The 17,963-nt window shown below is 36.3% G+C and overlaps 1 protein-coding gene across 4 annotated transcripts in view; it reads left to right on the plus strand.

Annotated features, from left to right (window-relative positions):
* Positions 1–17,963, plus strand: part of nmo (serine/threonine-protein kinase nemo) — an 84,847-nt gene that overhangs the window by 48,798 nt on the left and 18,086 nt on the right. For all 4 annotated transcript variants that reach the window (XR_013260891.1, XM_077435804.1, XM_077435806.1 and 1 more), the window contains exons 2-3: positions 7,128–7,257; positions 8,271–8,326. Coding sequence is in view for 3 of the 4 variants with exons in the window: in XM_077435804.1 (XP_077291930.1) it covers positions 7,128–7,257; positions 8,271–8,326 (186 nt within the window). In the remaining variant the exon portion in view is untranslated. The remainder of the gene's footprint in view (positions 1–7,127; positions 7,258–8,270; positions 8,327–17,963) is intronic.

Genomic DNA, 17,963 nt, shown 5'->3' on the forward strand with positions numbered 1-17,963 from the left:
TTCCATTTGGGTATTTGGGGTGGGATGTTTTGTATTTACGGCTGTTATATATTTGTGCTGCCATTGTGCAAGACATTCCCTACTTTGTATTCTGTTATTTGATATTTTTAGTTTATCTGCTATTACATATAATGCTATTGTTTTTCATGATTACGTATAAATGATGTATTTTCTGCTTGTACATATATATTTATATTTTTCGACCATTGTGGCGCATTAGGCACTTCTGTAATGTCACAATGGTCCAAACTTAAAATAAATAAACGAATACAATAAAAATTCGTAGCGACATAAACAATATTTGCTGTCAGGTAATCGTTAGACAATGCTCCAATTTTCAATTAAAACAAAAACATTAACGTCTGTTTACATATCACTGGCTATATTGGTACTTTAAACTATATTTAACTTAATTTTCTTTATATATGTTAAATTTACCAGTGCAACTTTATAAATTATTTGAAAGCTTGAAGATTGATTTTATCTAATAAATTAAAATAATTGGATTTCGAGTATATATTTATAATGAAATGTAATATAACATAAATGCAGACATCTCAAATAAATTAATGCTCAATCGAAATACAATGCCTCAGTTTTACCCACCGTATATATGTAATACGAAAGCTTAAATTTCCAATACAATTGTATCAATAAGTATTCGACGGCATGGCATGCCTAGGTAGACGCCAGCTGTGAATGGGCGTGTTTTATGTAATTGTTAATTAGTACGATCTCATTAGTTCGACAAGTTTCTCCCACATTTCTTCAAATATGGGAAGTCACTTTGGTCACTTTCAAACACGGAAAATATATCACCAAAAACACTCTGGAGGGCTAGTTTTGGCCTGGTATAGATCAGGCATGCAAGCGTTTTCTACACGTGTAAAACTATCGAAAAAAAATACGTGCCGCATACCACTCTGCGTCTGATTAATTATTTATTTACAATTTAAAGTCTTTGAAAGTTGAAGCCTCTCCTAAATTTCCCTGCTATGTATCACTTCAAAAACGAGCTGATTTTTACAATAACCAGACACAGTCATAAATAAAATTCATCCAATCTATTTAACAAATGTGTCACGAGTGACAAGTGAACCTATTCTTAAATAGATACAAGGAAGCGATCCTCATCTTTGAGTAAATTACAGTTGAGTCAAAAAATAAGCGCGATACAGAAATTGTTCGCCTGGATGAGACTCAAATATGATCCGTTTGCGACCTTCGACTTTATTTCTTTCGATCCTTTTTCGTTTCGCAAGTTATTCTCTATACCGCTTCAACGGTGTCGACGACATATGGGCACCATATTTTTTGGTCGCACTTGTCTTCGGATATTCCACTCCAGCAGCAACACTCCTCGGTTCGAGAGGACCTAAAGACGCAGATGTTGCTCGCATTCTTAGCATATACACACATATACCTATGGGATCTTATACCATGGCTCTCTCGCCCCCATCCAACATTTTAACACATCTCTTCTGTTGCACCAGCTGTCGTCGCATTGTGGCCCCGAAAACTCGGGCTGGCACATTACGTCTGGTCCCCATTTTCCTCACTTCTCCCCGTCTCGTGTGTGTATGTGCCCGTATTATAAAACCGGTTCAATTTGTCTCGTCTCTTCCGAATGATCTGAAATATTTTAGCGCTTTGTCTTCGTCTCTCTTTATGTCTCCGTCGGTCGGGATTACGCCGTCAAAGATAAGGGCCTCTGAAAAGGTCCTGGATGGGTCGCGTGTTCAGTTACAATTTCCCATTGGTCCGAATGAAAGTATTGATCATGATATTTTCTATTGGTTTTTATGTGGCCGCATGTACATATAGCGAAGTGACTTTGCCATATGCTCGACTGACACTATTTGACCGTTTAGAAATATCATTGTGTTGATATTTTCCCGCTTCTTATATGTACTTTCTAAAGCCAATTTTCTCTTTGTGCCAAAATATGTTATTTGAATTAAGGCGTGCACATTATTTTTCCTTTTGCGGGTATCGAAGTTTACTTGAAGTTTGCAAAGTTTTTCTACGTGGGATTTATTTGAACTGTTTGTTTGCACAATGGAAAATACTAAACAATTAAAATACGTATAATTTCTTAACCTTTTGTATTTAAATAATCTCATTCACCCTCGATTCTGGGATTTATGGAATTCAATTTCTTTGTTAGAAATATAAATCTAAATGGACGCAGTACAATCTAATAATGATAACAATTTTATATACCGAATATTTTTGAAGACTTATTTTATTTTTATCCAATCTGATTGTAATTAACATTTAAGTACTGTTTTTTGTTAACTTCTGTTGCTTATTTTACTTCAATTGGACTATAATTCATATATAATAAATATAGATTGAGGTTAGGTCAATCGTCAATTCAACAATTCGCATATATCAATTGTCAATTCACTTTGATTTTTGTGGATCCAATCATACCAACACCCACTCTGCAAAAAATATCCGTTGCGAGTACCCATTTTTCGTTTTGTTATCATGTAATTATTTCTCATTGTCTGTTATGTATACACGTGTAAGAATTTTAATCCGTAAAAATTCGTAAAAGTATTTTAGCTAATCGGGTTTGAAACTGATTTATAGAACTTTTTCTATCTAAAATTGATTTATTCATATATTTATGTATTATATATATATATATATATATATATATATATATATATATATATATATATATATATATATATATATATATATAATATAATATAATAAGTTTATGAGGAGATAAATTCCAAACATATGTACATGTTGTCCAACAATGCTTATTGTCCATTTTCGTTTTGATTACAAATTATCTCTTTAAGTCTTCATGCAAATTAAACTAATTATACAAACATTTTAGTGGAATGATTAAATATTTAATTACATTTTCGATTAATTTCCGCCAACAGGAAACGACATCGGATAAACATCTCGTCTGATTTCATTTCACCTTTTTCCGTATATTAATCAAATTCACTTATTTATTAACATAATCATTTGTGAAAGTCCCATGTTGGCTACCAAACCACGAGAAACAAAGTCATCGCTGTTTATATTTCAACTTATAACTGATTATCCGATTGCGCAGGTGTAAACATTCGCACAATCTTCGCGCGTCTTTTCAAAAATTGAATGTAATTATTGGATAGAATTTTTTGTCCGTTTCTTTGTTTTGACTCGTTCTGCCGTGACGACGAGATCTCGTCAACGAATTCGTTTCTAATCGTTTCGTAGCGCAGTATTTTTTTGAATTGGTTTTATTTCACGATTCTTTTAGCATACTTATCTACGAATCTTCTTCCCTGAGTTCATGTTGATCGTTACAATCGTCTTGACCCGGTTCGCTTGTTGAGAGCTCCGTCGCACCAGACGAGCCTTTGTACATAATCGAACATACAGATCTTGCATATGGTTAAAAATATATATATATACGAAGTGAGCAAACATTATCGACCTGAAATCCAAATAGCCACGTAGCCACATGGACAAACATGAAAATGTCGCCGCAAGGAAGATACACGAGTTCTATTGTGCACCGTTGAATAATAAAACCTGTTGAGCGTACTGTAATAACAATACCTTGGGTGTATATTATGTACTTGGGTAGATGTTATACAAATAGGAACTGATATAGTCGTTTAGCCGAATTAATTTATCGATCGGAAAATGGGCATTGTCTGTGTTGCATCAGAAAGAGAGGAGGGGCGTTGGTGATTCTATTAGTAGGCGACGTGTTCTGTCTGCAATGTTGCAGAATCGATCGTGTTTTCTGCTCGGGAGTATGCTAGAGAAGCCTGACAAATACGGACGATTCTTATTTGTCGAGCGAAATCATCAATTTATACCGCACTAATGTGTAAAAGTCTACTATGAATGGCGTACACTTGTCAGAACAAATGTGGCAGGTTGACGTTTCGTTTCGTATCGACTGTTTCGCCAAGTAGATCGTTGCAAACATGCGCCGATTCGATTATCTACGAGAATGTTAAAAGGATTGGTTTATTTAATGCGTGTATTATTCTGAATTTTAGTGCTAACTTTAAAGCTTAGTGTTAATCAGGGTCTTCAAATAGCTAATTTCAAAATGAAAATACTCCATATTCAATTAGGCTACATAGTCCTTTTGATTACTTACCGAAAAGTGGAAGATCGGTGTTTTGTGAACATGTGATAAATGTCATGTGCTGAAGATAATGCAAGTTAGAACTTTAAAGTATTCTCTTTTAAATGTCGTGAGATTTATTTTCAAAATTTTAAAAACTTCGAAAACAAGTATTTAGGTGATAAAATTCTTCGCTGATGAAATACATAATACTGTCGCTTGATGATAAATTTTGCATTTTTTCATTGATCTAACTTATGAAATACTTGTTTCTTATTTAAATCAAATTCACCATTATTTGACTATATATGTAAATTAGAGTGGAAAATGTGAAATTTACATTTCCCACGATGGACCTAGTGGAAAACTTAAAGGGAAAGCCTTCAGAAAATTGGATTTTTTATTTTCCCGTCATTATTTTGAATGTTAAAAGTTTTTCCTTGTGTCTATCTATTTATCTATCTTTATTTTTAACAAAAAAAAAAACGCTGAAAATAGATGTAAATTCTATGAAAAATAAGCAGGCCAAAATGTCATATTTTAACTTATCGGAGATCCATAGCGAAACAAACACAAATTTATTCGTTTCTTTGTATTCTGAAATATATGTTTTTCAATATAATATGTACATATTCATTATTATTAAAGAAAATACAGTAATATAATTGAATGAAAGACTTCATCATCTAACTCCTCTCCAACACGCTTCCAGTTGATATTGTTTTGCGCAACTCTCATCCATCTCACACCACATATTTTCCCAATTTCGTCTAGCCATCTTCCCTGCGGTCTTCCTTTTACCCTTTTGCATTCTCTCGGGTATCATTCTAGTACATATTTTGTCCACTTTTCGTCCATTCTTCCAGCCACGTGGCCCGCCCATTGCCATTTCATTCCCTTTACTCCATCCACCATGTCTTTGTGGTAAAAATGAAGAAAAAAGTGATATTACATTGTTTTCTTATGAACAGTATGTATGTATGTATCGAAAATTACATATTTAGTATCAGTTTTACCAAATGTAACCCAATAATCATCTCGAGCATTTCCTCAGATAACTATATTCCAGTTTCTTCATATTTTTTTCATTACCTCGTTGCATTGCGGCATCACTTTTCCGTCGAATTTTCTTTCATGGGTCGACTCTCGTACGTTTTGCATAGAGGTTTGTCCCACTTGAATGTGATTTGCGGTTCGTAAATAATACATTTGTGATTGCGGCCGGAAGGTGCACCACTCGCCTTGCGTAATTTGGCCACAATCGACTTTAAACTTGGCACGAAATCGTCCATTGTTCAATATCACAATGCCCTTTGAGCGTAACATGGCGAACTTTCTTTCCTCGCAACTCCTACCCCTCTCGCTCTCATTGTACGAACGAACAGTCAGGTTCCTATGCCCCGGTCTGACAGTTCAATCGACAAGCCACATATGCATGTGAACTTAACCGCCAACCGCAAAATTTTGGCGCCAACTGTAAATCCATCATTATATCATTTCGAATCGAATGAACAGTCACCTTCATATCATGTTAAATACATACATATGTTATAGCTGAGTGTACATCTCTCTCTCTCACGTGAAAATTCTACGTAGTTTGTTCATACAAAAACCAATGTGGCCAGTTTTTATGTAGACAAAAGAACAAATCGACAAACGAAATATTTATTTTTTTCAGGCACAAACTATTAGACATAGTATAAGTATTTTCAATCGTTGTCCCTCGTTTGTTTGTGTGTATGCTTAATTGCTTACCCTGGATTGCAATATTTTAAAAATAATTGAAAACAGATATAATAGCAACGTTGTAATGTGGTTTTCCATAGTATTTCATGTATTTTAATAAATATAGCTTAGATAGACTGTTAGCACTTAAACTACAACTAATATCTCGTGTATGAACAAACAAGTACATATGTTCGTGAGTGAACAATTGGACTGCAACATTCACATATGCATATCCAGCAGTATAGCTCAGTGGTGGAGTAAGTGCTAACCACCGAGACGTTCCCGGGTTCGAGCCGTGGGTTAACTTCGATTGAAAATTAGTTATTCGTTCGATTGAAAATTATTAGTTAGTTCTTATTTCAGGCAATAATTTTCGAAACCTAACCTAACATAACATATCCTTTCCTCAATCATCTTAAGTAGTTTATTGTAAATCAGCAAGTGTGTCTCAACATCTTCCAAAAGAATTGAAAATTTTCTTCTTCAAAACGCTTTTATTTTAAAATATGTAAATTATTATTATTTTCAAAAGTCACAATCATAATTGAGATTGATCGAATGTTGCTTCGAGATTGACCAACCGATTGAGAACCCTTGCCGTAATGACATCATGGGAAAATATAAAAAAAATAAATAGAATATTAGGTATTCTAATTAACCACACATCTCGTAAAATCGTATGTTGGTGTGCTTTGTGGTTTGCCGTTCTGGATGTTGGGACACACCTTACTGCGTCTTCGCATGTCTCCACATGTCCTAATCTGAACGCAATTTTATATATTATGCATTTGAAAATTTGCGAGGCTACATATATTTACCAAATAATGAAGAGATGTATTGGTTGATCTCTATAGAACGTATGATAGTCGGTGTGCGGCCCCGCATGATACATCAGCGAAAACCGTTGATAGTTTTGCGATGTTATCAGTTTTATACGCGACCGTTAAATCGTTGTACAATTTCCAAATTCAGATAAACTCGCAACAAAAAGCTCTCATTTTGCTCGTTGTGTGGATATACAGGTGCCACGCGAACCGCAATGGAACAAAGTTAGTTAGCGGCGCTAATTACCGCAAACGTACAACGACACCACTACCACTGCGTGCTTCCGTTTGTTTATTTCAATCTCTTTTTTTTTCATTATATTTTCTATTCGGTGTTGTATAATTTTCGCAACTGTTTCCTCACCCACTTTTGTCACCGCGGTGTGTCCACACAACTCGTGCAAAATTCGCTGTGTGCGAGATTTGACCCGATTTTCTCTCGTCTTTGACTCATTTTTTTTTTTTTTAAATTACAGGGCTGTGACGGATCCGAGGGATGGCAGACGAGTCGCGCTCAAGAAGTTGCCTAATGTTTTTCAATCTCTTGTCTCGTCAAAGCGTGTCTTCCGGGAGTTGAAAATGCTGTGCTTCTTCAAACACGAAAATGTAAGTATAAAATTTCCTTTGTAATTATTTTATCTAATTTGGTGATAGGCTGTTCACTCGTTAATTTAAATTGAATCGTCGAAGATTTGGAAGGTTTTTCGACTGATGAGTTGACATATTATATTAAAAAGCACATAAACAAAATAGCTCATTCACTTTTCGTTTCTGACCCTTCCAGTTGGTAACTATGTTTATACATAAGTACAAAATTAATCAAAACTATTTTCAATGATTTTATTACTGCCTAGCCGCCATACAAAATCGCAAAATCATGCTGAAATTGAATGAATTTTTAACCATAAACCATTTGTGCAATAAATATATTTTTAACTTTCACACGATTTTGAGCACGCGTCCAATGTAAATATCATAAATTGGCCCTGAGCTGGTAATGCTAAAAATAATTGCAAATTCATACAAGTAGCTTAACCAGCAATGTATCTCAGTAATGCTTTCAACAGGTCATGGGTTCATTCCCTGGCTCGGAACTGCTGGCCAGACCTTGGACATATGTATGTGACTTCAGGTCGATAGTTTGTCATTTTATATGATTTCATTGTTGAAACGGTTCCACGAAGTTGACAACCTATGTATACCCGTTTCGTGCAAATTCGAGTTTCTGGCAGCTGGAATTTGTTGATTGTTATAAATATGCTACCTACCTAAAATGTATGTATTTCTCGCAAAAAATTACTATACACATATCGAATTTGTCCATAGATATCTCTAAGATATTGTATACACTCATTATATTTAAAATGTAAAAATAGGTTTACCTGTAGTAAAAAAACATTTATTTATTTACTAACATTTTGCACTCCAATTAGACCGACAGGTCTTTTACTTTTTGGTCTACATTGAAAGTGCTATATCAAAACGAGGCTTATGGTATGATCGAAGCTTAGAATTCTATCGACTTGGATTGAAAAATAAGTCTTACATTTTTTACACATTTCTTTCTAGACGAATTATTTTAACTTCAAATAATAACCTTGATTGTTTTTGTTTTGCAGGTGCTGTCCGCCCTTGATATCTTACAGCCGCCACACCTAGACTTTTTCCAAGAAATGTATCCTTTTTTTTTAATAATGTAATTTATGTATAAAGTGACGAGAATATGTAAGTGATGTATTTTTATATTATATATTTATTTATTTACGATTTGCACACCAACGAGGCTGATAGTCTTACATCTATCGGACGATATTGAATGTGCTATATCAAAGCGAGGCTTATGGTATGATCGAAGTTTAGAATTTTATCAACTTTGATTGAAAAATGAGTTTCACATTATTTTTGCTCACACTTTCCAAAGTGCCTCATCAAGGAAATAGGCTTTTCGTGTCCGTTCGGCTAATTTATAGCGTCTGGGAGCAACAGGGTGGGTACCATTTGCCACCAGGAAGCCCTGTAGACATGGGGAGGAGGGGGGATAGAATATTTTAACCAGCCCCCTGTATCTCCAGGATACAAGAGGGGACGATCCCGGGAACTGTCACAATTCCCCAATCACGCAGAGTGCTCCGTTCCCGTTAAAATTTCGGGTATGAGTTTATCTGATCATTAGATTTTGTATCGATTCTTCACATTCTACGCTATACGGCAATGGATTTGGCAAACAAACTTGAATTTTATGCTCAAGAGGAATATATCTAGGCGCGCAGCCAGGAATTTTTCTTGATGGGGAGGGAGGGCTTAGGTAAATATTTGACGTTAAAGTAATACGATCGACATATATATTAATGTATATATGTTGTCGGTGGATAAAGTTAAATATAATTTTTAGGGGGGAGGAAACAGAAGCCACCTATCCCTCCTAGCTATTACTAGATATCATTCATAACATCCAAATACAAAGGCACTTTGACTGATACTTACTATGCACCTGTCCATAAGCTCATTTGAAGTTGTTTATATTATAGACGATTTAATGAAGTGGTCAGTTTTCATCTTTTAGTGTTTATCGGTTACATTACGGATACGATCGAACGACCTTAGAGTCCCCTTCGCGTTGTCGCCTTTTCTTTGCGAATAATTTATTCGAACCACTTCGAGTTCATTATATGTATGTTTTTATAATCGAACCGGTCATTAGCTGTAGGATGAGATGAGTTGTGTCGGTTTATATTTTTTTTTTACTTTAGTTTAAAAAAAACGTTTGAATTGTATATTTTAAGTTTTGGGACTTGGGTCACGCGATTCCAGTTGTCCGTGGCGGGTTTGCTGGGGTGGCAAGGGCGGCTGCCTCAAGATATGGTTGGAAGGGGTTTGTGGGTGGGCGGGCTGGGCGGGTGGTTGTTCCGCGGTGGCGGATTCTCAGCTGGTTTCCATGGCGACGGCTCCGCCCTCCGCCTGCCTGGTCTTCCGGAGTTTTCTCTCCTCCTCATTGCCCTTTCCTCTCGGTTTGCTGTTCTGCGGAACGCTAATTGCCATATTTGGTCGTGCTCACGCACCCAATACTTAAAAATCTTTAAAAAAAATTGTCGCAATAATCTATTCGGATCATTTTTACTTGAACGCTTTCGTATGTATTAGCACGAGTCTTAGAATTTTCTTTGGAAAGTATCATTTTGGATCAATGCAGACATTGCGACAATGTCTTAGGTCTCAATATATTCAGGAGTTAATCTTGCAATGATAAGGTTTCACATTTGATGGTGAAAAGATAATTAACTAGTCTTAATAATAATGTTTAATTTATTCGTCAGAAATAGATGTAGAATTCTTTAATGGAATTTTGACACCCGCACTTCCATATATTGACTGTAAAGTATTGTAGTGTAGACGTGTAAGATGTAGCCAGTGAAAGGAGTGAAAGACGCAACCTACAGTGGAAGTAGTAGTTTATTATTCTTGATCCGTCGGCCTGCCAGCTCCCAATGAAGCACGGACCAAAACGGCATAGTATTTATACCCATTGATTACTCTCCGCACTGAGAGATCATTGGTCGATGGGTCGCGAGATCTTATTAGCTATTGTATGCAGCTTGTTCATACGTCGAGGCCTTTTTGGCCTTTGGCTTTTTGGTAAACCAGTGGTCGACGAGCACCAATCACCCAATCTCTACGTTACAGTATCATTCATGACACTTTTAATATAAGAACGAATTGAATTGAGACTTTCACGCAATGCTTCCTAACACAATATTGTTTTTATATTGTGTATATTAGGCACAACAAGTCTTTATCGTATGTTTGTTGTTGATGCCTTAAGTTCTTTTGTGCCAACGTTGGTTAGAAATTTGGTTTTGATGTGTGCAACCTGATAATTGTGTATACTGCGAACGTAGGCTTTACCTTATTTACATAGTTACACTGTCAAGTTTACCCCGAATACAAGTAGTTTTGATTACATTATAATCAATATTTATTTGCATTTGCTTGCACGTCCGTTGCCGCTATTTTGATCAGCATAACTCCATCTTCAAGCTTGGATTACCAATTTCTCGACGGCATGATATTGTTCGCAAACTTTTGTTTGCGAGATTAAAACTTGCCGTTCATACTTGATAAAGACTTCTACCACTCCGCCCCGTTTTCATGGGATAAAATTGAGAAACTCTATAATGAGATATTTTGCTTGTGTGTAGTTTTTCCGTATCGATTCAAAGTTAAAATATTTATGTACATTATACAAACTATGTACATATTTTTGTTCCTTGAACTACACATTGTCTGATGATTGTGCATTATTCTGCTGTCATGCATTTATTATATTACACGAGTTCTCGGGTAAGTTATTGCGAATGGACTATGATAAGAATTTTCGGTTTGGCATTGCGAACGACCTCTGTCATGTGTGTGTGTGTGTGTGTGTGTGTGTTTGAATTTTTATGATGTGTATGAGGCGTTTTCCGTTTTTGTTCTGTTGATGGATTTGCGGTCGCGTGTACGTCGCCAACAATTCGCGCTTTTCAAATGTATGCAGTGTATAAAAAAAGTGCAACATGCACCAATTACGTGCGAAACAACCATTGGCTTTTGGCCGATTTTCTTTGTGTCCTAGCTGCAGGGATTTTTCTTTGTGCTTTCTATTATACCTATACTTGAGAACATTCTCATACTTTCCTTTCAAATGTGACTTTGTTTCAAGCCTATAAGAAGCCGAGTACTTCATGCTGAAATGCATCAGTTAATTTATAAAACTATAGCAACTTTTGCGATGAATGTTTCGATTCAATCTATTTAGTACATATGTATGTAGTACCGAATTATTAGTTTACCCTACATACATGCATTTGTATCAAGCCGTTTGAATTGACCAATTTTTTCATAGCTGTAAAATTTCGTAGACCATCTCTATCGCGTCTTCGCAATTACAGCAGTACACGAAAAAGACTACGGGGGCAGACAGAGAGGCACACGGCACTTTTTTTTATAGATATTTTGAACATGTTAAACGCTAGCCCACACAGCCAGGTCAAAAATCCTTGTATTGGCATTGGTGATCGATAACATTGATTCCCGTATTTGAAGAAATGTGGGAGACATTTGTCAATAAAAAAACATCTGCGTTGTGAAACAACTTTTTTACCACATGAGGCCAAGAACGCACCCGTGTCGTTCCATTTAGTGTATTTGCGCCTTTACAGCTCAATTTACACATCACAAAACAACAATTTTATGTATATTTTTTGAAATTTTGAGATGTTGAGACGCCTTCATTTTCAAGAAAATGAACACGGTTTGCATTTAATGTTTTATTAAAGCATTTTTCTTCATTGTTTCACACATATCAAAGTTGTACCTATGCTTGTTTTTGATTCCGTTAAATTTAATTTTTAAAAATCAGTTTTAATGCGTTCAAATTATATTGATTTTCTTATAGAAAACCATCCTTGCTTGATACGTTACTGCTGTATAATATGAATATCATTTGTTGGCTACTGCTACATGAACATATGAACATATTAATGTATCAAATAATACTTTTCGTACTGCAGCTTACGTGCAGTTGCCGGTCTGCGCTGTGCCAGTATAAACAGACTTTAACAGTTTGGATTCGGTTGATAAATCATTTGACAAATGCGGTGGGAAGTAAGGAAATACTTATCTTTAACGTGTTCCAGTTATTTTTTAGATATTATGGGATGGATTTTTCAATGCGAGGTCCGTGGACAAAAAATAATGCACCTAATTAGCTATATCTCAAAATGCACCGCTTTAGATTTTCACGGATACATTTAAATGTTGGGACAAGAATGAGGTATATTAATTCCGAATTTAGTGTAAAAAACAAGGAATGTACAAAAAACATTTTATTCTTTTGTGTTAGGGGTTGGCGACGTCGGCGGCTTTCACTTAATTTTATCCTTTATTATCCGTATAACCGGCTGATATGGCGAGCTTCTGTCAAATCTCAAGTCAATTAATTATTCTTTATACTTTCGCAACAATTGTGTTCTCAAAAATACGGAAATTCGCAATGCGTACATTTACTTATTTACGTCCTACTATGTACATATATTAAATCTATGAATAGAGTTTTCCACCATACGTGCGCAATGTGTTTTCATATACCTTGGACACAAAGAGATTACACTTTCCAGATACTTTGTTCGTTTGCATCTTACTTGTACGTATATGTGCCATGTACGACCTTCGTTCTCCCTTGTGCCACTTCTGGCATGCGGATCCTTCGCGTCGGATCGCAAGGGTCTCACCTTGGACGCTGTCTATTCTGGAGACGTTCTTAACTATGTCGGAAAAACAAAATTAGCTTACGTATATATTATATGTCTGTATAGATACATGAGTGTGTATAATAAATGGGAAACGCACTTTTGCACGCCTCCCCTTCTCTCTCTTCTGAATTCTATATTTACTGGGTGTTTGATCGCTTTGTTGGGGGCTACGATTTCGGCTGACGTTTATAATCGCACGTGCTTTGTCTTATTCCATTTGTCACTTTTCGCTGAATATTCTTTGTCAGTTCGATACACTTTGTGCATTTATGCTTGCGTCCGGTTTTTGAAGGTCGATTCGTTCCAATTTAGCTCGGCCAAGATCGAGCACGTGAGAAGATTCCGGTGTGGGTACCTGCGGGGAAAATTTGTGAGTTTTCCTCGCACTGGTATGAAAAAAGGCTGTTCATCAAACTGTATCGAAATGTTACGTTTTTCTATTTGCGATAATTTTCTTTGTTAGGAATTGTATTGATATTTTGTCGATCGATTTGTCGGTTGTTGGTAATAAATAGGTGGTGAATGTTTTAGATTTGAATCCAATATGGAAAATACCGCAGTGTCTATGTGCTTCAAATCTTATCTGCAATTAGGATATATTGATCCTACTCTACTTGGTATCAAATATACTGACGTATAAAATGCTTAAACACTTTATTAAATAAAATTTGAATATCCGATTCTACATAAATATACAATATGAAAAAGACGGAAAATTGATTTTAAGATTTGTCCAAATGAAATGGAAACTTTTCTACAAAACATATTTAAATATTCCTTAGATGCAGGTTTTTTGTACATATACATTTAAAATAATTGCAAAATGCAATTTGTTCCATACTCGAGTTCTATTTTGACATTTGGAAAATTCAGACTGGAAAGTTGACATTTTCATTTGGGATTTTACTTTGAATCACGAGTCTAATTCGAAGAATCAAAATACAGCCCTCTCAATCACATTTAATAGGGCGTTTACGACAACATTTAATAGGGCGTTTACGACAGCGAATTTACACTATACATATAATTATATGTATGTATGTAAGTGGGTTTTATTACAAATTCTTAGTACCGATGAAATATTTTCACGTTCAAGACGTTTCATTAGAATTATAATTAATATGTTTTATTTCATTTTGCATTCAGTACATATAAGTACCGTTATTGATTCGAAGTTTGTTAGTTTATTTGTTATACATAATGGTTTTAGAGCTAGAAGCAAACTGTATTCAATTTCTCTGTAGGTTCGATTCTAATCACTGGCTAGATTTGTATTAAAATTGAACGTACATTTTTTACCAGTATGTATGTACCTACCATTCAGAACGCACCTGCGACGTGTCGCAAAACTTACATTTCCCAACTCATTTTAATTAATCTCACTTTTCCGATCGACCCTGCCCTATATTTTACATATTTTTCTATGCTATCACTTTCTCCAGCCATTGTGATAGTTCGAAAACGTGTCCCACGCACCGTTCCTTTCGCACAACCATTGTTTCCGCCAAAGCGCGCTCGATTCGATATTTCGCATTGGGAGTCGTCGAGGGCATCATGATAATCATCGTCAAATTTATTCAAACACGAGGAAGAGACTAGACAGTGATCCTCGCTGTCGTCAGACTCTCCCTCGGCTTTGTGCTCATCGACAAAGGCTCACTGTTCTTTCTCCGCGATTGCGCATCGTCACCGGATGACGTTTTACGCTCGCCATCATCATTTTTGTTTTTCGCCAGAAGTCACCAACGACAACGCCGTGACCCCGTGGCTCGCCAAAATCACCCACGTTGCCGTCAGCGGTCGTCAACCCGCCAATTTTCCGTTTGGCGTAGTTTATTTCAAGACGCGCGCTTTCGTATCAAGCGTGTGTGCTTGATGTGCGTTACAGTTGGTGGATAGCTTTCCAATCTGCTTCGAAAAGTTCTGGTTATTCTATTGTACGCGTTGTTGTATGTCAGTGGTAGCCACGGGGGGTTTTTTTGGACGTGAACTTTTTTTCGACTAATAAAGGACGAATGCCAGTCAAAAAATTGATATTGTTCTCGCATCTTTTGGAAGGAAATAACTGCAATGGTATACTTATGGTATATTAGTATCAGTTATGCCCGTTCATTGGGACTATTTTTGTATGAAATTACTGTTAACTAAATACTTTTTTCTCTAAGCAAGACACTATTTAGCTACCATCATGGATGTTCATTTTATTTAAAAATAATATCTTAAATTGGCTGAAGGGTTTAAAAACCGGAAATAATGTTTATTACCGACGACCGATGTCGTTAAATGTAAGTGCATGCCTAAATACAAAAGTAGGTCTAAGTCCGCTTTAAATGTCACGGAATTTGACCCTTAAAGCCCTCAACATGAGGCCACCACACCCCCCCAACGAATACAGACCAAGAGACAAAAGTAGGTATAAATCTCATCGAGAAAGAGAAAAAGGAAACAACGGATCTTATCTAAAATAGTTAGGATAATGGATAATGCTGGAAAAATTAACTGCGCCCAAAAAAGGCCCGCCTGGCTACCTCCTTGTACATACATAAGTGAAGCGCCTGTACCGTACGCGTATTGGGTTGGTTGAGTAGTGCTGGATATTTGTCTGTTTACCACCTAAAAATCGTAGCCAGTTTAGTCTATTCAAATAAGACACATTTAACAACTGCTAAATCGAATGCTCTATATTTAGTCCCATTTAAATATGATTAAAGTTAGTATTTGAGTTCTAGAAATCAATATGAAGGTAGAAAGTGTCAACATTTGCATAGTTATTATTAAATAGCATGACATTAGATTTGTTTTGTGTAGAAGTTGCTGAACGCTTCAAGGAGGTTAAATTTGACCTACTCTACGTTTGGAGGACATGACTTAGAGTTGAATGACTTCTGAGCTGCAGGACAATTGCTGAACGCTAGCCAGGATACTGAAGATGGCTGACACTATTAGTGCATTTCAATTCGTACTACATACATTTAGATACAGTATTAGGGTTTCCTGTAAAAGTATTCCGCAGCTGAAATTGTTTGAAATTCATGATGTTTCGAGTTTGACATGTATTGCGCAATTTGTTTTTGTACTATTTTCTACTTATATACTTTACTCGTTGAGTAGGAATTTCAACTGGGAGTGGGGTCGGTGTGTGCAGGTAACTTTTAACGAATAAAGTTGTGATTGTTAAATGAAGCAAGCAAGATAAGGAGTGTCGCCATATCGCTCATTGCTCTAATTAGAAAAGGTAGTCGTCTGTTACAGTATAATAGTTTGGGATCAGAAGCCCGCTCTGCCTTTCTCTCGCTTTTGAACACCACTGGCTGCTAGTTTTACCCTTCGTGGATGTTGGGAAAGTATGGGTGTGCATATTAATACCAAACTGGATTTGTCAAAACTGTTTATTTTGGCAAAATATTGTCGTAAAACTATTATACGTTATAGTTTGACTGACAGTTGAGCTTAATTAGGGTCAGATTTTAAACATAGATGCGAATGTGCTAAATTCGTTTTATATTGCGGTCTTGTTATTTGATCAATAAGGATTTATATATATTATATATGTACATAAACCCAAACAAATCACATTTTATTAATGATCAATGTGCTTCTATATCGAGATTTTTGATTTTTGTCTTTTTTATGTAAAACTTTATTTGCTGGTTCGAATGAGTTTGCAACTTTCTGATCGCTTTTTCGCCGAACTGATCCTGCTTTCATTGTAAATTCTTATTTTAAGACGAGCTAAGCTTCTGAGCTTCTTCCATAATCTGAGCTAGAAAGTGTTTATTCCAAACTGGACAACTTTCAATTTGTATTCAATGTAAATTATTTGAAATGAGTGCTTCTAACTAAATATTTCTTTTATAGACACATACTATGTGTGTAAGGGTTTGCAATTAGCTCTGTTCATTTTGCAAATTAGACCCTTCATTACCTAACATTTTTCCATGGAGCAAAGCTCAGCTGAAACTAACTGCCTCCAATTATTCATAATAGTGAGATACGGTGATCTCGACCGTACATATCTGATAATGGCACCATTCCCGGCAGGTTCGTTACACATTACGTGACAGGTATATGTACTATCGATTGAACCGATTTGAAAATACACATAGTTACACACGGTCTGGTTACAAGAGTTCGCAATATACCCGAGCATTGTGGACTTACGTAAACGCCTCACAAAGAAGTCCCCCGGCTGGTTTATTAAGCTCGTCAATCTACCTCGCGCGTTTATTAGCTGTAGTTATGTAGTTGTACGTATAGGTAGACTAGGTGGACGAAACACTACATTTTTGCGTGGCTTTGTTACAGGGTATATGTTATATGTGTTGGGTGAGTTATGTAAAGTGAGGGTAGGACTGGTTGGCAGTGATGTCGCCCAACCTGGTCGTGGTGGCAAATGGTTTTGGCAAAGAGCTTCATCAGCAATGCGCTTCAACCAAGCCAAAGCTGCGGGGGTGGCTCACCCGTGCCAAACTGTCTCCATTGTCTTCTTTCACTTTGTTCGTCGGTCCTTTTGCGTATTTCGTAGATGCCGGGAGTTTTCCGCGGCTTGCCCGCCTTTTTATAGTCGCCCTTTTCCCCGTGGGAAAATGACAATGCTACATTTTCATTCTTCAAACTCTGTCTCGGTTAGGTGCCTGTCTTTTCAATTGCAATGCATAACACCCATACTCAAAGTACATAATATCAATATTTCGAATTATACAAATGCTGAATAATCAGAGTCGTTATCCTCTATTCGGAGGGTCGGGATCTTTCAAGTCCATCAACCGTTTCCTTCTTTCTCGTAAGGGTACGCTGCACATGTTTTTTAAATAGTGTTGCACATGCAAAAAATCCCTAGACCTACTCCGGTACGCCAAATCTAACGCAGCATCCCTTTACCAGCCTCACCCCCTGGAGTGATTTTTTGTTTTCTGTTTTCCTGATTCCCATATTTGAAGAAATGTAGGAGAAAACTGTCGAAATAATAAGTAAAGAGCGGACCCAGAGCGCGCTGTTCATTGTTCACATGTTGTAAATGCA

The sequence above is a fragment of the Arctopsyche grandis genome, chromosome 8 (assembly GCF_051622035.1).
Source record: "Arctopsyche grandis isolate Sample6627 chromosome 8, ASM5162203v2, whole genome shotgun sequence".
NCBI lineage: Eukaryota > Metazoa > Arthropoda > Insecta > Trichoptera > Hydropsychidae > Arctopsyche > Arctopsyche grandis.